Source organism: Jaculus jaculus, chromosome 12, assembly GCF_020740685.1.
Source record: "Jaculus jaculus isolate mJacJac1 chromosome 12, mJacJac1.mat.Y.cur, whole genome shotgun sequence".
Lineage (NCBI taxonomy): Eukaryota > Metazoa > Chordata > Mammalia > Rodentia > Dipodidae > Jaculus > Jaculus jaculus.
Genome location: NC_059113.1, coordinates 95,571,523 through 95,596,153, shown reverse-complemented (window position 1 = coordinate 95,596,153; position 24,631 = coordinate 95,571,523). Strand labels below are relative to the sequence as shown.

The following is a 24,631-nucleotide window of genomic DNA, read 5'->3' as shown; positions in this document are numbered from 1 at the left end:
GGCCAGCAGTTCCCATGAACAGAGCCACTGCTTATATTATATTATTCCATTCATGGGGGGTGCGGGTGAGGGGATGTAGTTTTCTTTCTAGGAGACAAGAACAGAATCACGGAGATCATCTGCCCTGCCCAGGCGTCACAGGGGTCCTGGCTCAATGGGGCCTTGCATAACCCGACGGTGTTGGGGGTAAGGCACTCGCTCAACAAAGGACATCTTCCTGGGGCCAACAAAAATAAAAAATCATATTTAACAGTCATGGGGTGGGGGGGGGCAATTGGGAACACTGGCATCTCAGCACTGGCCTTGTTATACCCGCCCACATGCATGTCTCTTCCTACAAGTGCTTTCAAAAGCGGGGGCCCACCAGAGCACCTCCACTTTGAGCCTCATTTCCCTTTCCCAGCCCTGAGCAATGAAGGTAGGACACTGAAGGTTTTGTCGCCACCTCCAAGGCCAAACTGGCCTCAAGGTCACCTGCAGTGGCCCAGACTCCTTAGTCCATCTTAATCCTTTCCCATAAGGCCCACAGGTGGGACTCTTAACTTGCAACGAAATTATCGTTGTCTGTTTTTCTTGACAGGACAGGCACTTTCAACAAGCACTTCCCCTCGTATGACTGTGGCTAGTCAGGTTTTGGTGGCTGGACAAAAACCTGCAGGTTCAGACTTACAAAGACACACAGAGAGAGAGAGAGAGAGAGAGGACTGTTCGGACTCACGGTTCCAGAGGTCTCACTCCATGACGAATGCACCCCGTGGCTTTGGGCCCAGAGCAGAGCAGAAGCCAACAAGGAGAATACAGCAAACTGCCCACCTCATGGCTGAAACACAAGACAGGGAGAATGAGACTAGAGCCCGCAAGTCCTCTCTAAGGTGCAACCAATGACATGACCCTCCCCCGCCCCCCGCCCTGTAAAGTGTCAATGACCTCCCAGTAACAAAAATCTTGGGGATGTTCTGATTCAAACCATAGTAACTCCAAACTCTAGGCCCTGACTCGAAGCCACCAGAAATGATTTCAGAGCTGGGAGAGCAGGACACTTGGATCGGTCACCTGTGAGGGAGACAATACAGTATCTTCCCTTTTGGACATCCCGAGAGACAATAAGCCAAGACAGGTCCCATGCATTTGAGAGACACACCAGCACCCCTGGCCCCAGCTGCATAGGGGGTTCAGGCTTCAGTATCACAAGGCCACTAACAGTGAGCTCCCTCCATGAGGAGACCCCGCCTTCTCTGAAAAGACTGGCTGCACCCACACCCTGAGTTGGGAGAATGAGGGAGAATGGAGCAGGGTGACTTCCCCCAGAAAGGGCTGGGCTCCTGAGCTGCCAGCCAGGCCTCCCCAGAGCCAGGCCTCGTTAAGTACTGAGGCACGGACGGTGGAGGCATGTTGAGTGGTGTGGGAGAGATTTACCCAACGAGGCCACCAGCAACTCCAGCCCTTGCGCCTCGCCATCCGTGTGCGAGAAGGTCCCCGGTAGGAGGCTGAAGGAACCCTCTTGGGAGTTCACATCAAGGAGGGCCACCCACCACCCATGCTGCAGATAAGCCAGGCTCCGCGTCAATACATCTTACCTGTGGGTGCCAACATCAGAGGAAAATGGTTTGCCCTCTGGAATGCCAAACCATGACCGACCCATCCCACGGGAAATGAACTGCCACCATCGCTTCCCCACATTAGGCTACATACGTTGAATAGTAAATTACATTTTATTTCATTTACAGATGGGGGGAGGGCACACCTTGGGGCAACAAGGTGGCACGGAGCAAACAGGACCCAGACGAGGAACACGTGGAAAAGGCTTGTCAAAAGCATGCTGGCAAGTTCAGTGTGGATAATGAGTGGGACCCCCTCCCCAGTGGAGTGGGCAAGAAGAAGCAGATTAAGAAAAAAAAAAAAAAAAAAAAGAGCATCTCTCTGCTTCCCTATAGACTAAGACCAACTCCTCCACACCTCAGCCACCAGGGCCACACATGTTCTCACACATAATCCAGGGGACGGTACAATTTCTTTTCCAGCCCAATAGCAGGTGCACAGAGAGCAGGTCCCTTGTCGCCCGTGAGGGCTGCCTCCCCTGCGTTCCTGGGGCTGGACAATTGACGATCACAAGCCTCCGTGCTTGGCAGACGCGAGGCCCGTGCAGTGGACGCCGGCAGGCAGCTCCTGTGGCTCAGGCCCGCCCGGTCCCGAGCGGTGAGTTCCCGTGGTGATCCGTGGTTGCCGAGCACGGATGTGGCATGTGGGTGCGGCTCCCAGGTGCGTGTATGGGTGCCAGGGTCAGCAGGGACCAAGGCTAAGAGCTACAGCAGCTTGACGTAGTTCTGTGGAATGAGGCCCCTCTTGCCATTCAGGGTCCCTTCCAGCCAACCAGGCTCCCTTGAGGTTTGCACTGAAAAGGAAGAGAGGTTACTTTGACAAGTGTGCCCTCAAGTGCTTGTTAAGTGTTCACCATACTTCTCTCTCTCTCTCACACACACAGCCCAGCGAGTGGCCAGTGGAGAATGGAGCTCTCTCTGGGACGCATCATCACACAGGTGTCATGAGGGTGTCTGACGGGCTCTGTCCAAGACTGGCTACCACCATGCTCCCCTGTCTTCCTATTAAAAAAAAACTCTAGTGCCCAGCTTCTAATCTGGCCCATCTAACTCACTGTGCAGTCACTCAGCAAACTTTCTAGAACACAGGGCAGACAGAGCAAATCATTCCCCCTGCTTCAAGTGAAGCCCACACGTCTCAATGGTCTGATACGTGGGACGCTGCCCACTGCTCCACCAGGCCCTCCCATTCCTCAGCTCTGCCTGGGCCTTCAGGCCTTTTCCCATGAAAAGCCTTCCGCACACCCCTCCCCCCCTCACCAGGTAACATGTATCATGAGAGGCCAAGGGGATGGCTCCCCTGGGGTGGGTGGGTGGAGGAGGAACGGCCCTGACTCTTCTCAGTTCTCACAGGCATCGTGCAGACATTAGTCTGACCGCTCCTATCGGCAGGGCCAGGCCCTTCATGTCTGGGCACAGCGCCTGGCACACCAAAAGTGTCCATCAGTACTTGTGATGGACACACGAGAATGCACAGCACGGCCGGCAAAGGCCATGGGTCCAGGCCCTGGACAGCAACATCTGAAAATCAAATGTGGAGCCATTTAATGGGCCACAACCACATCCCTCAAGGGAGGAAGGGTACAAGACCCAGGTACCAAGATGGCTCCGAAAGGCAGCTTCAGATGATAATCCATGAGGCCTATTTTATACCAAAAACTCCAATGGGGACACGCCCACCACACACTTCCCCTCACCATGCTTTATCCTGTGGTATTGTGAATGCTGACTTCCATTCAGCAAACTGAGTTGGTGGCCCACCTGTATGTGACCTCAGTTTGGAAGAGAGCAAGAATCCACCTCAAAGTATTCTTTTCAACAAGGCTGCCATTCACTCACTCCTTTCTTGGACATACCCCTGCCCACGTCACCTCGGCTTTCTGATAGCTCCTGCTGAATTTCTAACTGCAAGTTTCTATGTCATTGCTCCCCTCAGCCCTGAGTGCTCCCTTCTCCCACCCCACCCGTGTCTGGGCAGTTCCAACTCATGCCTCAGATATCCGCCTTGCCCCCCCATTCCAGACCAGATCAGCCCCATGCCTCATATATTCCATGTGTAAGACAGATCATGAAACTCTTAATACACATGAGAGCGTACAACCTGCCTTTGTGAACTCACGGTCCCCGGCACTCAACACAGGGTCTCACGCATAATCATTTGTGTGATACGCAAAGGATTCAGATGCGCTCTTAAGGTGATCTGGCACCAAGTCACTTGCTTCATTGGTGACCTTTACCGCAACCTTGTGTCTAAGGGCAAGATATCTGAAGGCCTCATCCACGTGATCCAGTTGCTAAGACCCTAGGACTGTAAGGAGCATGACTACATTCAACACACAAGCCACTGAGAGAGACTGCTGACCACTGTCTGCTGGCTAGAATCTCTTCTGATCACACACACACACACACACACACACACACACTTGCACACAAGAGACTAGGAACTGATAGAAGGCCGGGCTAGTGAGGAAGACAGCTGCCCAACGGCAGTAAAAGGGATGCTTAAGTTGGAAACTGGGGCTTGGCCAGGCATTCGCACCCTCAGCCTTCACCGACAAACATCGCTGGTCAAACAGGGAACCAAGGAGGGCTCGTTCAACCCAAGAGCCTGGAAAGACCCAGAGGGCAGCAGGTGGAATAGGCTGGCAGCGTGCGGAGCAACGCCAGCCGAGCACCAGGAAAGCCGTCTGGAAGCTGCAGGTGGAGATCAGGACGTCTCCTACCCTCCCAGATCTCAAACCCCCGTCCCATGGCCATGTGATGGTTAATCTTGGGGGTCTTTATCTGGCTAGGCTGGGGTCTGGGAAACACTGTCCTAAATGATTCTGTAAGGTTCTGGTCAGTTCTCTAGGGGCATAATGGCTAGGTCTGTAACGTCGGATAAAGCTAGCTAGGCGAGGGGTCTCATCCAAGCATCTGAGGCTCTGAGGACGCAGCCAGTGGCACCTTTGGACTCCAGACCGTGATTTGCCTCCTCTCGGCCAGCCGGCCCTGCCGCTACTGCATTCACCAGTCCCACAGACACCAATTCCAAGTGAACCGATTCCTTAAGTCAACCCACCCTCCCCTGCCCCCTGGGGGTTCCCCGTCTCTGGACAATCCTGACCTCCCAGGCAGTGTCAGGTGTAAACAGCACCTCCCATAGAGGAAAAGAGACCTTGACTTGAAAAGACAAGAATGTAATGGCAATGAGACCAGCTCCGGCTCCTTGGTGACTGTGGAACCGGGATGACTGGCTCAACCTCTCCGAGCCTCCAGGTTCACTTCTCAGGGAAAGCTGGCGAGGGCTCACTAGAAGTTGTCACAACCATTAAAATGAGACCACTGATACCAAGTGCGATGCTCCTGCCCTGCCAATTCCAATACAAACGTATTCCTTCAAGAGCAAAACAAATTAGCTTGGGCTGTAAAGATGGCTTAGTGGTTAAGCACTTGCCTGTGAAGCCTAAGGACCCCAGTTTGAGGCTCGATTCCCCAGGACCCACGTTAGCCAGATGCCCAAGGGGGTGCACGCATGTGGAGTTCGTTTGCAGTGGCTGGAGGCCCTGGCATGCCCATTCTCTCTCTTGCTCTCTGCCCCCCCCATCACTCTCAAATAAACAAACAAAAATAAATAAAATAAATACATTAGCTTTATTCACCCGTCATTCAACCTGTAAATACTGAGCATCGGTTTCCACATGCCAAGATCCCTTTGGTGAGGTGCCCTGCCTCCCCCAGGACATCAGCACACCGGTCCCTTCTTGCTTCTTGACAGGCCCGTGTGCCAAGCCCCCCATCCACCCACACACACAAGTGTGGGGGATGGGTTGGGTATTTTTATTTTTGCCTCAGCACTAAATAACTTTCCTACTTGCCAAGAAGTTGTGAGAGGGTATGTGACTATGTTGCCATACCAAACAAGTTTAAGAAACCCTCTAGCCAATCAAAATAACCCTAAATATCCTGCTCCTGAGAAACCATGCAGTTCAGCTCTTCATGGCTGAGCAGGGAAGGGAAGAGCAGAGAACCAGTGGGAGCAGGAGGACAACAGGGGTGCTGGTCAAAGTCGCCTTTAGACAGTGTGACCTCTTGTCTGAAAGGGCCCGTGGACTGTGAGAGACTGAAGGCAAGAGCTGGCTCCGAATACAGAACCTGAGTCCTTGATTAAAAAGACGTTGCCTGTCCAGAATATCCCCGACCACAGCTGGGGTTACAGCTCAGCCCCACCATCAGCAGGGTCATGAGGTGCAGGGCTCTCAGGCACCTCTAAAACAGACCAGAAGCTGGGGGAGCACTGGAGACATGGCTTCGCGGTTGAGGCGCCTGCCCACAAAGCCTAAGGACCCAGGCTCCATTCCCCAGAACCCACGTAAGCCAGATGCACATGGTGGCACACACATCTGGAGCTCCGTTTGTAGTGGCTGGAGGCCCATATTCTCTTTCTCCTCCTCAAACAGATGATATAAATAAATAAATACTTATTTTTAAAAAAACAGAGGCAGAGAGGCATGGGACGGGAGGGCACCAGGGACCTGCAGTGGTGGCAAAGGCCCTGTCTAGGACAGTCTTTAAAAGAAAATTCAGAAATCAGCATTGGACAGGTAACAGTTAGGGTTCCGGTTGCTGGATTCGGAATTGCCTTAGAGAGAGTCTGGGCTCAGGCCCCCAGGGCTCAGACTTCCTGAGCCAACCTGCCTCTACACCCTCAAATGCCTGCCCCACCCACCACATGTGCCTTCCCAGGAAAGAGTAGATGCCAGGCAAGACCCCCAAACTCCCCACAGCTCATCTGAGAAGAGCGTAGCAAGATGTGTCATTTAGTCACCTTTGCCATGTCAGAGAGGGGCTAACGACAGCAAGAGCCCTGACAAAATAGGCTGGGAAAGTCCCAAGGGCTTCCTCCAGAGAAACGTGCCTGCCACATGGACGCCATCTTCTTTCCCACTGCTATGGTCAAAAGACAGGGTGGTCCCAGTTTTTGTCATTTCCTATGGGCCCTCTCCTGGGCTGTATTCTACATAGAAGTCTGCTGGTGACCTCTATCCTTTTATTTGTCTAAGAATCTAGATCTTTCTGGGTTGGAGAGATGTATCAGTAGTCAAGGTACTTGCCTACAAAGCCTAAGGACCCAAGCTCGATTCTCCAGTACCCACATAAAGGCAGATGCACAAGGTGGCACGGACTCCTGGAGCTCGTTTGCAGTGGCTAGAGGTACTGGCACACTCATTGTCTCTGTCTCTGTCTCTCTCACTCTCCCTCTCTCTCAAATAAATAAATAAAATATTTTTAAAAGAATCTAGATTTTTCTCATAAATAAAATCATGTATTTGTCCCTTTGGGGCTTGCAGTTTTCACTCAGCATGGATTCGAGATTCATTCATGATGTTCTGTGAGTCCAAATTTCATTCTTTGTGCAGCTGAGTGGTATTCCTATGTATGTACCTGCCGCATTTTCTTTATCTGTTTAAGGACATCTGGCTTGTTTCTACCTTTGGGCAATTGTAAATCACACTGCTAAGAATACCAGTATACAATTACCTGCCAGCATCCCTTTTACTTCTTTTCACAACATATGTGATTCTGTTATTGATTTCTTGAGAAACGACCACACTGTCTTCCACACAGCTGTGCCCTCTACATTCCCAGTAGCAATGCACAAGGGTTCCCATTTCTCTACATACCCACCAACATCACAGTCTTTTTCTCGCTTCCCCCCCCCCACCCTGTTTCATAATAGGTCTGAAGTGACATCTGGATGATTCACCATCCTGTAACAACAGGGACCCTGGAGGTGGTGACAACTTGTGAGAAGCTGTACTCACGACAGAATCTAGACTCTGGGTTTTCATTTTTTTTCTGGAATAATGCAAACTCCACCCAGGTGCCAGGTATTTAAAACACTGAGAGAGAAGCTGATCGTTTAGCTAGGGCTGGTGGCCCACGCCTTTAATCCCAGCACCGGGGAGGCTCAGGTAGGTGCATCACCATTAGCTGGAGGCCAGCCTGGCCTGGTGAGAAACGCGGCGGCGGCGGCAATAATGACAACAGAACCCACTGAGGCTTCAAGAGAACAGAACACATAGCCCAGCCTCACCTTGTGAGGTGCCCCCAGCCTAGTGCATGCATCTGTGGGCACTGACCTAGCTTTCCATGTCACATCCTTCCCTGCCCCAGGAGATCAGGAGCTCAAATGCCGTATTTCTTATTGCCGAGATACTTCTATCCCACAAGGCCATATCTGAAACAACATTCTATGCATCTTGTTTAAACAGTGTCATATATGCACAGTCATCCCGGCACCTGGCATTTTTCTATGACGGCCCCATGTTAAGACGACATCTGGAAGTGAAACTGTGAGGCGGTGACGGCTGCCTGTGACCAGCTCTCCTGAGAATGCCAACCAGTAAATCCAGGACTATTCCGTGAGCTGGACACAGAGTTTATCCTACAGATGCTTCTTGTTTTTTAATTTATTAATTTTGTGTGAGAGAGAGCATGTGCCAGATAAGAGAATGGGCACGCTAGGGCTTCTGGTCACTACAAATGAACTCCAGACACATTCACCACCTTGTGCATCTGGCTTATGTGGGTACTGGGGAATCGAAGTTGGGTCCTTAGGCTTCTCAGGCAAAGGCCTTAATGGCTAAGCCATTTAGGCAGCCCACACAAAGGCTTTTAAGGACTAATCTGGGCCATGCTGGCTGCCCGGGCAATGGAGACATGGTCTCTACCTATGGAAGTCAACCAAGAGCCTGGCCGCCGCTGCACTCAGGCCGACTCCTGAGAGTCCAACATGGCAGGCCCTCAGCCCTGCTGGCCAGCCCTGGGGTGACCACCACTCACAATCTGACTAGAGGGTCTGGCAACCCCAAGGCCACAAGCAAAATGTATTTCTGGGGTTCGTCAGCCCCAGAGAATGCTGGAATATTCCAGATGGATAACAGCACAGGAAGAAATATCTTGGATGTCTTAAAGGTGCCGTTACTAGTCTACGCTCCTGTCAACAGTGACCTCTTGGGAGTCCTGTGTGGCTTCACAGAAGTTGGGGTCATATGACCTGCCTGTCTTGCTCCACACTGGTTGTCCGAAGGGAGGATGCATCCAGCCACCCCAGGAAGGGCTTCGCCAGCAAGTTCTGAGTGAGCACCAGCCACAGAAGCTGAAGATAAAGTGGAACAAAGAAGAATGACCCGCAGACTGGAGGAACGGCTTCGTGGTTAAGGTGCTTGCCTATGAAGCCTAAGGACCCCGGTTCGAGTCCCCAGGATCCACATAAGCCAGATGCACAAGCTGGCATGTGTGCCTACAGTTCGTTTGCAGTGGATGGAGGCCCTGGTGTGCCCATTCTCTCTATCTACCTCCCCCAGTCAAATAAATTTTAAAAAGCTAAAACAAAAAGAATATGCTACTGCAGGCTGCAGTTCACTGTGCCCTTTAAGCACTGCCTCTAAAGAACTGCTAGTCTTGGCCAGGAGTGGTGGCGCACACCTTTAATCCCAGCATTCATGAAGTAGAAGTAGGAGGATCGCCATGAGTCCAAGGCCACCCTGAGACTCCATAGTGAATTCCAGGTCAGCCTGAGCTAGAACGAGACCCTACCTTGGGTGGGGCGGGGGGGGGGGGGAGAATGGCAAGTCTCAGTGTGCCAACTCTGAAAACTTTCAGTTAAGCTCACATGCCCCACGATGAAAGACTGGAGGAAGCACCTATGTGACACGGAGCTCCTAGAAAATGAGACGCTCACATACTTGGGTAGGGATGGGTGTCAACATAGCAAGCTGACCTTTTTGGAGTATCCAGGCATGGGGAGGAGCTGAGGAACTACTGAGACACCCTGGGTGCCACGGCCAGCAAGTCTAGACGGAGCTGGAAAGCAGCCCTGCAGAGCGCTGCGGCCAAGGGGGGCGTGACCTGGCTGAACACGCGGCCACATCCGCGGCACACTGCAATGGGCCCAGCGTGGCTTGACGGCCGGCAGTATGCGTCCCAAGTGTCCAGTGCTCAAAGCCACCCTGACACCATGCTGGCCTGGTAGACATCCCTGAAGACTGGTGCACAGGGTACCTATGGGCTCTATAGAAAGCGAGGAGGTTCTGCTCTTAGAGGAACTCTCTGGTGTCAAGCACAGCTTCCCGCCGTCAGCCACCTCGCCCTTCACTAACAGAGGTCCTGACATGTATGCGTGTGTGCACACATGTGCGTATCCATAAGCACGCAGGTATATGTGCAAAGGCACACTCTTGTTGGTTTGGGAAGACTCTTGTAAGTCCCTGAGGGCTTTTGGAGCGGAGGACTTGAGCCCTAGGTCAGCCTTCTCCCCCCCTTCCATCCAAGCTGACAGACCCAGGATTAGTTAAGTGCAGACCTCGGTTCGCAAAGCTGTGTTCCCAAAGGAGGCGGTGTGTGCCCAATGTGGTCCTCACTGGTAATGGGTTTAGAGTGAGGAGAAAGATGACTAGAGAGAAGTAAAGGCAAATAAACTCAGAAAAAGGTTCTGGAACAGTTTTCTCATTATTATAAGAGAGAGACACAGGAGGAGGCATCCTGGTTTCCTGCAGTTAAGTGTGACACGGAACCAAGGCCATCTTCTCACCCCACTAGGCACAGCAAAAAAAGGCCCCAACCTGCAACTAAGAATGCCCAGCAGACATAGGGAGTATCTGGGTCTGTGATGACATTGTTAATTAATCAAGCCAAGGCCACCCCACCTCAGACTTGGCCAAGGAATGTCCATTTGTACCCCCTGCACACTTAAGGTGTCCTTAGGAGACACACTTTCTACTGAGGTTATTATCATGAGCACCATGAAGCAGGGGACCTCAGAGGCTTAGTCACACAAATGAGAATGTCACCAATTATCTTATGTGGATGCCACTCAATGCGACCATGTCAACCTCCCCTTGCACTGCGTGCTATGTCAACATGGGAGGGGGCTTAGAGGGGGGCAGCCATGCCTCCCCACTTTCCTTACCACATTATCTGGATGTGTGTCATGGTGATATAGAATGATAATGCTTCCATCCCCAAACCAAAATGCCTCCACAAAGCATGATCCTGTTGTAAGTGGGGTGTGGTTTGTTTTCTGTTGCCAGGAATCCCTGGTGCTCAGGAGCACGTACCACACACATATACAGGTCTCTTCTGAATGAGGCAACGGGCTTTCTATATAGCAACCTCAACAAATGCTGCATCACTGATAATACCACTGTGCACCGCAGTGATAGGTTCCCCTGATTCCAAACATCCTGGCTAATCAGCCATTCCACTCCAGCAACCCCTACTTCCCAAGAACTCTTTTGGGGCGCTCCACCCACACACGACATCACTGTTTCCACAGCAACCAATGAATTTCATAATGAGCAAGGCAAGGGAAGGAAGAAGTCGAGAGAGAGAGAGAAAAAGGGAGAGAGAGAGATTGAGAGAGAGATTGAAAGAGAGGGAGAGAGAGAGGGAGGGAGAGAGGGAGGAGGGAAGGAGGGACACATACATACACTAAAACCATAGGAGAAATTTGTAAAATATTAAACCAGGCGTAGCTTGTAGATGCCAGTGTGTGAATGTTAAGCACACCTTATTTTTAATGAAAATCCACACCCTTGTGTAATATGCAAATTCAACGCCACTGTCAGGAGAGTCACACACTCTTCAAGTCAGCAAAATGCAAAGCAGAGATGAGAAATCGTGAGCGTTTTGAGGATAGGGCTGTTCACGGATTGACCTGAGCCATTCAGGGACTGGGTTAGGGAACTGGGGAGACACAGGTACCAGTCAGAAACACTGAGCTCCACGTGGAACTGGCTTCTTTGAACCAGAAGAAGTAACTTGGATGGACACCCAGAGCAGTCACAAGGGCTGGACGATAAGCCAGACCACAGCAGAAGCGCCCTGTGACCACCATCAACACAGTCCCCGAAGCTCGGGGTGGAGCCCAGGGGTCGGCTAGCCACTGACACACTGTCGAAACACCCTGGTGACGGCATGAGGGTCACTGGGTGATACCTGAGGCCGATAAACGCCGCCACCCCGGGACTCCTGGTACCACTTACCGTCCTCAAAAATTGCTCCTATTTCAAATGATAATTCTGAGCTGTGTTCTGCCTCGCAGGGGTACACTGCCCGGGCCTTGCGACTGATAACGCTGCAGAGAGAAGGAAACCATGAGAACCCCAGAGACAGGGATGTGACAACCCGCCACCCCGCTCCCCATCTTCCCAGGTCTCACATGTCAAGAGTGGGGCAAGTCCTTCTGAATAAGAAATGAACAGGGACAGGAACATCAGGCAAAACCACCCCTGGCGATTTTCATGGAAATGATGGGTTACCCATACAACCCTCTCCCTAGGGAGCCTCGTGAGGAGCTGTCACTGAGCCCTACTTGGCGGGATGTCTCTTCCCACCATTCAGCACTGAGGAAGCCCAGGGCAGGCTTACCCCCGAGAACTTCAGCTCTACATTGGGGGAAGTGATGCCCTCTTAGACAAGCTTCCAGTGATCCTGGGTGTGAAGCCCACCTGGAAGCGTCTTCATTTAGGTCTCCTGCGTTTACAGCCTCTGCCTCCTGAAGGGCACACAAGGCTTACCCTCTCCCAGCTCATCCATATTTCCTCTAGGTTAGCGTGGGAGAAGGGCCCCCTGGGAGAGGATGGAAGCTATAGCAGGCCAGGTCCAGACCACAGCAAGAGGAAAGCAATGGCAGGCACTGGTGGCAAGAACCACAGCAGGTGCTCACGCGAGTGGGCTTGCTGAAGGCCAGCTCCTCTGTCCACTACACAACTTGGTCATGAAGTAGCCACAGAGGTTAACATTTCCAGTTTCCACCGTGGCTTCCTTTTAAATAAAGAATGTGCCTTTATGCTGCATAGAAGTTCTTCCAGGGCTGAGGAGATGGCTCAGTGGTTAAAGGCACTGGCTTACAAAGCCTGATGGTCCTGGTTCAGTTTACCAAGTAAAGCCAAATGCAGAAAAGGGCATATGCATCTGGAGCTTGTTTGCAGTGGCAAGAGGGCCCGGCACACAGCCGTGTTCTCTGTCTCTGTTCAATAAATATCTTTTCAAAGAAAAACACCTCTTCTGAAGCATCTCATTTTAAAAATGTACAGGCAGGACCAAAAGACAGAGTAGGTTCCAAGGGGCTCGGATGAGAGAAATACCCCAGAGGATCCTGCAGTCAGCACTGTGTAGCCGCGGAACCCACATCTGCAGATTCAACCAACCATGGACTGAAAGTGGATGTTTAAAACTACTGTATGTGGGGCTGCAGAGATGGCTTAGTGGTTAAGGCATTTGCCTGCAAAAATCGAAGGACCCAGGTTCGATTCCCTACGACCCACATGAAGCCAGATGCAACACAGGGTAACACATACATCTGGAGTTTGTCTGCAGTGGCTAGAAGCCCTGGTGCGCCCATATTCATTCTCTCTCTCTCTCTCCAATGAATAAATACAATACATAAGAAATGCTATAGGACTGGAGAGATGTCATAGTGGTTAAGGTGCTTGCCTGCAAAGGACCCAGGTCTGACTCCCCAGAACCCATGTAAGCCAGATGCACATGGTGATGCACATGTCGAGAGCTCCTTTGCAGTGGTGAAGGCCCTCACGTGCCGATTCTCTCTCGTAAATGAAAACAGAATGCTCTATCTGTACCAGGCCACTTGTAGAGGTTTTTCTTCTTCCCATCATCCCTTGAACAGCACATTGTGACAACTGTTACCAAGCATCTATGTCCTACTAGATATTAAAATGATGCAAAGACCATTTAAAGTACCCGGGGGCAGGGGGAAGGTTAATGCGGGTCAAATGAAAATACCACAATATTTTACAAGAGCTGTTTCGAGGACAAGCACATTGGCGGATGTGTCAGGGTCCCGGAACCAGTTCCCTAAGGACACCCAGCAACAACGGCACTTGTTCCTGGACACAGGCACAGCCCCATACCAGGTTGTACAAATTGTCCATCGAGTCAAGGGCATGAGGGGAACCAGGGCAAGAGAGCCTCGGCGGCGGATACTAGGTTAGCAAGCGCCTTTTATGTGCCACTAAGTGAATTCTTTGTTGTTATTTTTTAGGGATTTTGTTGCATGGGCAACAAATCGGATGTTTGTACCACTCCCCTCTTCCCCAACCCCAGCCCCCTGAGAGCCCTCCTCAGTAGGGTTGCTGGTATTCACCCCGAGGTTCTGGGTTCGAGTTCTGAGGCCACCACGACATACCATTCAGGGAGCTTGTCCGCTAAGGAGGCAGCAGGAGACAGGGCGAAAGGTGATGAACCGGGCGAAGGCGGCGAGACGGCTGGGTTGGCACTCGGCGCGGATGGAGTCTGCAGGTTAAGCCACTGCACCATAGACGGTCGGGTCTGGTTTGGGCTAAGGATGCAAGTTGGGAATACAGAATTAGTAGTGTGAAGTCTCAGGACACCATTTCCACAACAGTTCAACTTCCAGACAGTCAGGGGGCCAGCGTCCTTCTCTCTCAGAGCCCCAGGGACAGAGCCTCCATCTGTGTGCCCTCCCAGGATTCAGCCCAAACCATTTCTGCACTAGCCACGCCCCAAATTTGAGACAGCTAGCGCACGGCTCCAGGCTGAAGGAGAGTCTGATCTTGTCTAACCTAGCACCATTATCGCTTTCCTGGAAAGCAAATGCTTTTCAAAACCTGATGTTCCTTGGCTGAAAATACTATATAAACGGAAACTGCATTTAATGCCACTGGTATATAGTGAATGTTCTAGCTTAACAACGAAGAGCACTATAGAACATGGTGGGCTCTCCATGGGGCCATATGACCACCTGGGAGTCACAGCTCAATGCCATTGTCCAGCATTGGGTGTGACCACCCAGGAAAAGAGCAAACTTCAGAACACAGTTTCTACTAAATGACTATCATTTTCACACTGTCATTCAGCCCCAAATCCCCAAGTTGAACCTTTGTATGTTAGAGACTTGGCCTTACCCATTCATTTCTTTTTTCTTTTCTTTTCTTTTTTTTTTTTTTTTTTTTGTTGTTGTTTTTGAGGTAGGGTCTTGTTGTAGCCCAGGCTGACCTGGAATTCACTATGTAGCCGCAGGCTGGCCTCAAACAAACTCACAGGGTTCCTCCTACCTGGCCTCCCAAGTGCTGGGATTAAAAGCGTGCATCACAAGCCGGGCGTGGTGGCACATGCCTTTAATCCCAGCACTTGGGAGGCAAAGGTAGGAAGATCACCAAGAGTTTGAGGCCACCCTCAAACACTGACAACTTCTATTCTTACAGACAAACCTTGGTAATTCCCTCCCCTCCCCCACTTTCCCCTTCACAGCTCCACTCTCCATCATATGCCCTCCCTGTCTCCGTTAGTCTCTCATTTTGATGTCATCGTCTCTTCTTCCCATTACGAGGGTCTTGGGAAGGTCTTGCTAGGCACTGTGAGTAGTTTGGGTTTTGTTGTGTTAAGGCAATTTCAGTTAGGGATGGAGGCCCAAGGAAAACCATGAGATGTCACCTCACTCTGATACAAGAATGGAACTCTTTTAAAATAATTCTTTCATACTTTATTTATTTATTTATTTATTTGAGAGAGAGAAAGGCAGAGAGAAAGAGAGAGAGAGAGAGAGAGAGGGAGGGAGGGAGGGGAAGAGAATGGGCACACCAGGGCCTCCAGCCACCGGAAACGAACTCCAGACACAGGCGCCCCCTTGTGCACCTGGCTTACGTGGAGAATCAAACCGGGGTCCTTTGGCTTTGCAGGCAGATGCCTTAAACCGCTAAGCCATCTCTCCAGCCCAAGAATGGAACTCTTGGCAGGAATGGAACTCCTGTCTAATAGAGACTGATCTACAGCGCCCCCTGCTGCCCGCAGTCTTCCCCTCGCATACCCCGTGCACCTGACGCTATAAAGGCTGAGGCCCTCCAGCCCCTCCCTCTCTCCTCTTGGTGCAACGCTCATTGCGTATGTGTGAGCGTCTGTGCTGCTCGGACACGCGTGAGTCTGGCCCCTGCCACCACCCAGCCGGGCTGGGCGTGGGAGAACACAGCATTGCTTCTTAATCTAAACTTTTCTGCTTGCCTCTCCTTTTATAGCTTGGTAACTTCGCGCTTGGATTACACACGTGACTTTCCTCTGGCCACCAAATCTCCCACGTGGGTGCCCTCCCCAACTCTAGGCTTTCCACCTGCGTAGTTATGCTACAGGGGTAACAGTGAGTGTAGCTCTCTCTCTTCATAACTCATTTCGCCTCTGAATTTCCTGCTCTCTGACTTGACATTTTCCCTCGTTAGGAAAGCACATGACAGACACCATGTGTATTCTAAGTCTCTCTGCCCATATACCTAAGGTCTATCTTCCACGTGCTCGCAGCTCTGCTCCAGACATTTCCGAAAGACCTCAACTGCTCTTAAGTGAACCTTGTAAACCATGCAGTGTTTCCACATGAGAGCATGTTTCCCATTCCCCATGTGTTTAGCCTCCCTTCCTAGATTCCAATCTCCCTTAAATAACCCCCCCTAAATAAACGTAATAAATCATAATTTACCCTTCTTGAGTCCATCTTTATTAATTCCTTGTTAAAGGTAGGACAGAAGCCAAAACTTGGGGCTCAACTTCTGGGAGACCCATCCTGAACCTCAAATCCCACATCAAGGGGAGGCCAGGGTCCTCTGAAGACCTGTCACACCAAGACATGAGAGGGCAGGCTGGCATTAATGGCTCTCTGACATTGTCCATTATTTCTTTTGCCTTTGTGGCAAGATCCAGGCCTGATGAAGCCTTCCCCCAGCATCTTTGCAAGCAATTTTGAAGTTCTGAAACCAAAACAGATATTCAACACCAGGTGCAAAAAGTATTCCATTACTGGCTTGCAGATATTTAATAACATGTGCTTCATCAAAAAGTATTGTTCTCTGAAGAACTTATTTACAATTGGCCTATCTGGCCCTTCATTTGGAAGTCATAAAACTTGCTTCCTCCCAAGCCAAGGAATCTGTAAATCTCCAAGTGACCTGACCCTAGCTACAAAAGTCACTCAGTGCTTTAGGAGAAAATGAGCCTTCAATGGGTCTTCCTAATCAGAAGGGAGGAGGGGACAAGTGAAGCTCTGACAGAATTTAAGGCCACAGTCAGCGGAACAATTGCCATTTCATCTCCCAGCAATTATTCACAGGGCTGGGAGGGCGGTGGTAGCAGCGGCTGAGATGAGATGTTGTGCCACACCCCCTATCAAGTCTGCCTGGCCATAAATAGTAAAGAGATTAAAGGACGGCCATCCATCTGCTCACGGGGAGGACAGCTCCAAGGGAAGACAAACAAGGAGAGGCCTTTCAAATATCATGATTATCAATGGTAGGCTATTATCTATTGATCTCACATATTTTCTCTCTCTCTTTTTTTTTTTTGTTTCTTTGCTTGAAGAGGAGGAAAACACCCTTTTCATTTTCAGAAAGTTACCTCAAGAATAGATGCAGAAGGTAAGATCTATTCCTTAGCTAGGTATCTACAGTCAAGTTCTTTTCCTTTTTTCTTCCTTTTTGCTCTTGTGTGTGTGACGTGGTACGGTGTACGCACGTGTGTGTGACGTGGTGCGGTGTGTGGCGTATGCACGTGTGTGTGACGTGGTGCGGCGTGTGTACATGTGTGTGATATGGTGCACATCCAGTCAGGCTAAACAGCACTGGGCACCTTGGTTCTGAACTAGATCTTTGAGAATCTGGTTCAGACTCGGGAGGACAGGGATGCATGTCTCTCTCTCTGGAGCAAAGAGCAGGAATTATCCATCAGAAATGATGGGGCTTTTCCAAAAGATCTGGGCTCTTCTCCTATTATATTCAACACAGGCATCACCTGGTCCCTATTGCATCATCACCCTGTGGGAAATGAGGAAACAGGACAAAAAATACTAATGACGTTCTGACTACTGTGATTGGGTAGCAGAATGCTCTGGCCGGGGTTCCCCAATCTTCTCCAGCATCCATAAACCTCTGACAGACTCTAGACCCTTCACAGTCCTGGGCCATATTGTATTGAGGAGGCCAGAGAACATCATTCCGAACACTTCTATGGTTCAGAGAAGAACGTGCCTCAGAAAGTCCTTGGGCTAAAGACCAAGTCATAAGAAAAAGCTTGAATGTACTAGAAAACAACGGGACACTTTGAGCATGCTCTCAAGTTTAAACCTTTAAAAAAAAAAAAAAAAAACTACTTGCTTCAGTTCCCACTGCCCCTATAACTAAGGACTTTTTTTTTTTTTTTTTTGCAAGCAGGGACAGAAAGGGAAAAGACAGACATACAGAGAGAATGGGTCCACCAGAGCCTCCAGCCACTACAAAGGAATTCCAGAAGCATGTGACACTTTGTGTATATGGATTTGTGTGGGGGTTGGGGAATTGAACTCCAGTCCTTGGGCTTTGCAGGCATGCGCCTCAACCGCTGAGCCACCTTTCCAGCCCCTGAGGCTGTTTTTAGTGCTAGGATTGGGCGAGCACAAGCAGCCAACTCTGTGTAAGGGTGAGGGACTGGCCAGTCACAGTAAGTCCTGAAGTGCCACAGGTTTCCTGAAAGAAAAGCTGTGGTTTGCAAAAACGGAGTTAAGAAGTCAATCCTTAAAATGCTCAGAAACCACATTTGCCAAAACAGAAATAAATTACAGAGCCCTGCTGAAACCTGTTCACCGTCTTCTCATCTTAACACACTTAGACCAAATCTTCCACACACACCCCCGGAAAAAAAATAATAAACAGCCAATGTCACTGCCTTCCACAGAGAAGTGTGTCCTCCTAAAACAGGGGGACAAGTAGAAACAAGAGTGTTTCACTAAAAAAAAACACATCAAGACTTCAAACGGATAGGTCAGGAGAACATTGCTGAAGAGATATACAGTGAGCATCGGTGTGGCCATTCCTAAGGCAACAGAAGTTTCCGTGAGTGGGTGGTGCAGTCAGGGAGGAAGATGCGGCTGGAGACAGGAGGCGCATTTTGCCTCGGCAATGAGGATGCTCCACTGGAGGAAAAACCAACATTCTTGCTTGGAAAACACGAGCCTGCATTTCAGGGAGAAGACCCTACAGCTTTGTGATGGTGCGGGAGAAAACAAAAACAACAGCTGTCTACGTGGACATATTGCAGGCTGCTTCTGATCCAAGCCTAATCCAGTCTACCCCAGCATCAGATGCTGTGCTCCACCATGCCACCAAGTCTATCTCCCTAGGCTTGTTCCCCTTTGCATTTGAAATGAAATAAAGGAAGCTTGTCACTAGCCAGAGACAGCACTGAGGAAGAGGGCAGGGAATGGCTGTGAGCCTCTTGGTGGATGGTGTACTGAGTCATCAAGGAACCTTGACTTAAGCTCACTTGCCTCAGGGGAAAAAAATAACAGAAAAGAAATCATTAATGGCCTGGGCTGGGCTGGGCTGGGCTAGAAGTACGCCTGAGTGCAATAAGCGAAGCCCTTACTGGTGGCTGTGTCTCCACTAACACACAGCAAGCTACGTCAAAGAAGTACTGCAGCCATGTTAGGTGAGTCTCACCATGTGATTCCCCGCCTGAGGCTGAAAAGCCACACGTTGCCCATTCTCAGATGCTCTGCCCATTTAGCGCCAGAAAGCACTACTTGAACTGCTGGAGGAAAATGGCCAACAGCGTTGTGAACAAGCAGGGACCACTGCTATATGAAGGCAAGATGGACAGACCTAGGCATTTAGTGGCACCCAGACTAGGCGGGTAATCAATGGCTCTCAGACTGGCTAAGTGATCAGCTCAGTAGAAAGGTTTTCTTGAACCTTGTGAGAGTGGGCAGAGTCACGTCTGACACTTAGTCCTCAACCTGGGAGAAGCTAGGGCACCTGGGTAGACGTCTTCCTCCTTTAACAAGAAAAAACACCACCATTTTGTCATGTGGCATCTTCTAAAGTTCACTTTGGGTGGAGGGCATTCTTGGTTTTGTTGTAGGGAGAACTGCTTTAGAATGATACTTCTAGCCAACCTTCCACTTGGAGAGTACCCCATGAATCACATTTCCTTCCCTCTGGAGGACCGTCATGGGTGTATCTGGTATGAAGGGTGAATTTGCGCATGCTCACTGAGCAGGAAATTATGGGCCTGTGGCGATCCGAGGGCTGCAGTCCCACAGGACCACTGGCGAGAATGTCTCGCCCACCTCAGTTCTCGTGTGGAAAATAGCAGCCACCTAACCTGATAAACAGGGCCACCACGGGGCTCAGGAAAGGCACCGAATTTCTCTGCAAAGACGAGCTGCTTGATGGGTCACCTGTGACCACTGCGATGCCCATCTTGCTCAGAACAGTATACAGCCACAGCCGGGCGGGGGGGGGGGGGGGGGGGGCTGCGCCACGCCTCAGCCGCGTGACACGACACAACTGTTCTCGGATCCCCAAAGGGCCAGGCTGAGCCCTCCCACAACTGCTAGAGCAAATCTCAAGATCAACATCCGAGGACTCTCCAAAGCTGCACCGATCATCTCCCTGAGCCGCGTGGTGGTGAGCAGATGACAGAACCAGGAAGCTGGGCTCAAGTTCAAGTAAGATCCTATTAGGTTCTCGGCTTTAGGAAAACCCCCAGCAGGTGGCTGCCGGGGACTTTCAGGACAGCAGACTGGGCTCCATCACCTGTGGTATTTTGAAACCTCCCAACTCTCCAGCAGGGTGGATGTTTTTCCTCCAGTGGGTGGATAAGCTTGCTAAGCCCTGGTTTGCTTAAGTAGCTTACACAAGAAGTTCAAGGACTTGGGGAGCAGGACGAGGGTGGCAAAGCCAGGCCCGTGTGACTGTGAGATCAAAGCTTTCCCGGGCAACGCTGTCTCTCCACTCATGGAGAAAGCTCAGGAGGCCCAAGTCACGGCCACTCAATTCACGAGCACGAAGCAATAAATTTCAACGGTACCAAGAAAGACAAGCTTTTAACAACAGAAAAACAATGAGATGAAAAGAAAAAAAAAAAAAAACAGCCAGCCAACAGGACTTAATGCAAGACAGCTATTTCAGATCTTTAACTAAGACAGGCTTCAGACATGTGCTGCTCTATTTACCATAGTCAGGAGCCCAGACGCCCATCAACAAGTGAACTGGTAATAAAGACATGGCACACATGCACAACGGAGTGCTACTCAGCGGCAAGGAAAAGTGAAGCAATCCAACGTGCAGGAAAATGGAGGGAGGGACTTGGAAAGAACCACGATGAGCCAGGACATACAGGCTCAGCAAGAAAAATGCCCATGGCCTCTCTCACATGCAGTTCCTAACCTGGTCTAGCACCAGTGAAACCGCAAGCCATACTAAGTATCTACAATAAGGGCACGGCATTAGAATGAAGATAGGAAAGGGGGGGGGGGAATAGTGGGGGAAGGGAGCAAGAGCTATTGGACATCTAGGGGATAGAGGAAGGAGAGAGCTGTGGGGGAGTGGATACACAAACCTGCTAGCAACCTGAATCAATCCCGCAGAAACCTCCTTCTAGGACACCAGTCTGTAACCATTACCCTCAATAAGGGGGTGGGGGAACTATACAGAAGGGCTCCATTAAAGAGTAGAAAGCATTAACCTAAAACCATGAACTCCGGCTGGTAATTCGCAGGGCTGGAATTGGGTCATTCCCCTCATAGACACCTGCCACCCCCACAGTGAGCTGTTGGTCAGGGATACATGAGGATCTCAAAATAATACAGGCTACTGCCAAACGCTTAGTTACCTTCAAGCGCTAAAAGGTGAGTCCCTGTTGCTGAAGACACCACTGTCTGCAGCCACAGGACATCAAGTGACCACGCTGCAAATGAGAAGGAGTCCGGTTCCCCCCCAGCTGACCCTCACAGTGCCGGAAAGTGCTCTGGGAGGGGCTGGAGAACAGCAGCTGTCAACTGATTGATTAAGCAGGAGAGCCTGCCAGTCACAAAACCAACCAGCCCAGCAATAGTGGCACACAGCTGGTATAGGTAAACAACCGCTCTCATGAGACCCACCCAGAGCACATGATCTCCTATCTGGCCATATTCCCTAGAACAGGAAACCAACAGCCTCCAGAGAGAGCCTGTACTCTTCTCTTAGAAGAATGGATACACATATCAATGTATCCTTCTAATGACTACGCTGATCCCCTCTGATTCTAACCATTCCCACTTTTGGTTAGATGGAGCATCTGTTCTACTTTACAAATGCAGAATATGGGGAGAGGGGCGGACAGTGATACATCAAGAAGAGACAGCTGACTGTCTACCAGGAGATGGGTCATCTCCAGCTCATCTGCCCAGGCTCAGAAGCCATCACAGGGGAAGTGGTGACATGAATATCACTCTCATGGCTAACCTGAAAACCAGTTCTAGCGAATGGAGACAGACACTGTGATCACTCAAATCTCATCACAACAGAGGTCCAGTGTCTGCAGAGAAAACAGCACTAAATCATATCTCTATCTTGCCTGCCAAGGCTCAGGAAACATTGCAGAAGAGGGGGAGGAAAGATTGAGACAGCCTGAGGATGGGTGGGAAGAGCCTGAGACACCATGTTTCCCCATCCCTGCACAGCCTGACTGAGGCCTCTTGATCCCTACAGTGAATACCAATAACCCCACTTCAGCAGAATTGGGGCGAGGGAGAGAGGGTTTAGGTGTACAATGTTTTTTGTTAAAAAAAAAAAAATTAGCCATGTATATTTTAAAAAGTCAACTTTCCAGCTGGAGAGATGGCTTAGTGGTTAAGTGCTTGGCTGTGAAGCCTAAGGACCCTGGTTCAAGGCTCGATTCTCCAGGACCCACGTTAGCCAGATGCACAAGGGGGCGCACGCGTCAGGAGTTTGTTTGCAGTGGCTGGAAGCCCTGGCGCGCCCATTCTCTCTTCTCTCTCTCTCTCCCTCCCTCCCACTTTCAAATAAACAAACAACAAAAAAAATTTTTTAAGTCCACTTTCTATCCTGGGGTTTCAAAGTTATATGAGCAACCCATGTTCTAGCTTAAAAATAACACTTCCAAGTTTCAGAACTTGCACATGACAGCATAGCAAAAAACACATGATTTCAGACATGTACATGCCATGCACAGGGGGCAGATCATGCTAAGAAGGTACAGTGGGACACTGGCAAAGCTCTGTTGCCACCCAGAGTTGGAGAGAAGAACTCAAGGAGATATACAGGAGAGAGTTGTGCCCCCAAAGGGCTGTGAACAGACACACATGGCATGGATATAATTACAGGCCCTGTGACCAGCTTCAAGAGCTTGGCTGAGACTGAAGGGAGGTGTACTTCTCAGCGAAAGATTACAGATGCTACTGCATTGCAATTACCAAAAGTCGAAGTCTCCCAGCCCTGCCAGAGGGCAAGACGGCCTCTTCCGCAAATCTCAGGCAAGGAGATCACGAATATGGTAACTGTATCACAGGTAACTATAGCCCACAGCCACAAGGCTTCACAAGGGGGTCAGCGGTCCCTCTGCAAGACACCAGCGATGACCTACTGAAAGCCATACCTGTCATTCAGATCTAGGCAGTGAGTCAAGGGAACCATAAGTAACAGAAAAAGAAAGGACAGGGGTCAGCTCCTACCTGTGCCCTGACTAGCTGCCTGGGTTACATCAGGTTTCCTATTCCTTTGTGTCATGGCTTCCTGTCTTACATGGATACAGACACTCCCTCCCCCCACAAGCTGATAGGAGTGTTCAGATGACACAGCTTTTACAAAGCCACAGAAAACGAGCCTGGAGGCCCGCAGTCCCCGATGTTCATGATGCTAAGAAACTCAAAGAGGATAACTATCTAATCAAACCTACTCTGAGCCATGAGCCTACACTGGAGATACAGGATCAAGCCCCTCTGATCCCCAGACCCCTTAAAGGTGCAGAGAGGCGCTAACCGAGAACTAAAAAGGCTGCCATGAGCTCAGAGCAAGGCAATACGCTCCCCCGCTCAGTCATTTCCTCTTCCTGAGAAGTCTGCTGCAGTCAGGTTCGCATTGCTGGCAGAAATCACCCGACCAAGAGCAGCTTGTGGGAAAAGGGTTTATTTTGGCTTACAGGCTCGAGGGGGAAGCTCCACGATGGCAGGGGAAAACAATGGCATGAGCAGAGGGTGGACATCACCCCCTGGCCAACATAAGGTAACAACAGCAACAGGAGAGTGTGCCAAACACTGGCATGGGGAGCTGGCTATGACACCCATAAGCCCGCCCCCAACAAGACACTGCCTCCAGGAGGTGTTAATTCCCAAATCTCCATCAGCTGGGAACCTAGCGTTCAGAACACCTCAGTTTATGGGGGAATGCCTGAATCAAACCAACACAACGTCACTCGCCTAAGTACCTGGGTCTCTCTGAACCCACCCAGTGACCCCTGCTGCTCAATAAGGTCAGAGAGGGGATAATTCATTTTTCCCATCGCCCAACACCAGACAGCATTCATGTCCTTCCCAAAGAAGGCACTGGATCTGCCACAGAGCCCGGTCCACAGAACCCTTCACATTTCATAACCAAGGTCAACACAGAGTAGGCACAGGAAAGTCGCTATGTTTAATGGAAAAATGACACCCCCATCCAGTAAAGAAGGATGCCAGAAATTCTCAAGAGTGATTCTGTTCAGTTTCTTCTGGTGTCTTTCTGAATTCATATAACCACCCTTGCCCTTCTTTGTGACAAAAGCCATGCATGTTCAAGGGTGCTCTAGAACACAGGTGTACAAAAGAACTAACATAAACAGAAAGGGTGTATTTTCTTTTTGAAATAATCACGATATTACGGTTAAAAAAATACTACTAACATTATGCACATGTCTTTAATCCTAGCAGTTGGGAGGCTGAGGTAGGATGATCATTTTTGAGTTCGAGGCCAGTCTGGGCTACAGAGTGAGTTCCAAGTCAGCCTGAACTAGAGTGAGACCTTCCCTCAAAAAAGAAAGAGGGCCCAAGAGATGGCTTAGTGATTAAGGCGCCTGCCTGTAAAACCTAAGGACCCAGGTTCAATTTCCCCATATCCACGTAAGCCAGATGCACAATGTGGCACATGTGTCTGGAGTTTGTTTGCAGTGACTAGAGGCCCTGGTGCATCCATTCTCCCCCACCCCTCCAAATAAAGATTATTAAAAAAAAAAAAAAA

The 24,631-nt window shown here is 50.2% G+C and overlaps 1 protein-coding gene across 1 annotated transcript in view; it reads right to left on the bottom strand.

The window, feature by feature from the left end:
• Window positions 1-1,693: 1,693 nt before the first annotated feature.
• The window catches only part of Arhgap10 (Rho GTPase activating protein 10), a 316,109-nt gene continuing 293,171 nt past the window's right edge, over window positions 1,694-24,631 (bottom strand). The window contains exons 21-23 of the mRNA XM_045131477.1: window positions 13,792-13,944; window positions 11,627-11,718; window positions 1,694-2,392 (exon numbers count right to left, since the gene is read on the bottom strand). Coding sequence (XP_044987412.1) covers window positions 2,304-2,392; window positions 11,627-11,718; window positions 13,792-13,944 — 334 coding nt within the window. The 3' untranslated portion in view covers window positions 1,694-2,303. The remainder of the gene's footprint in view (window positions 2,393-11,626; window positions 11,719-13,791; window positions 13,945-24,631) is intronic.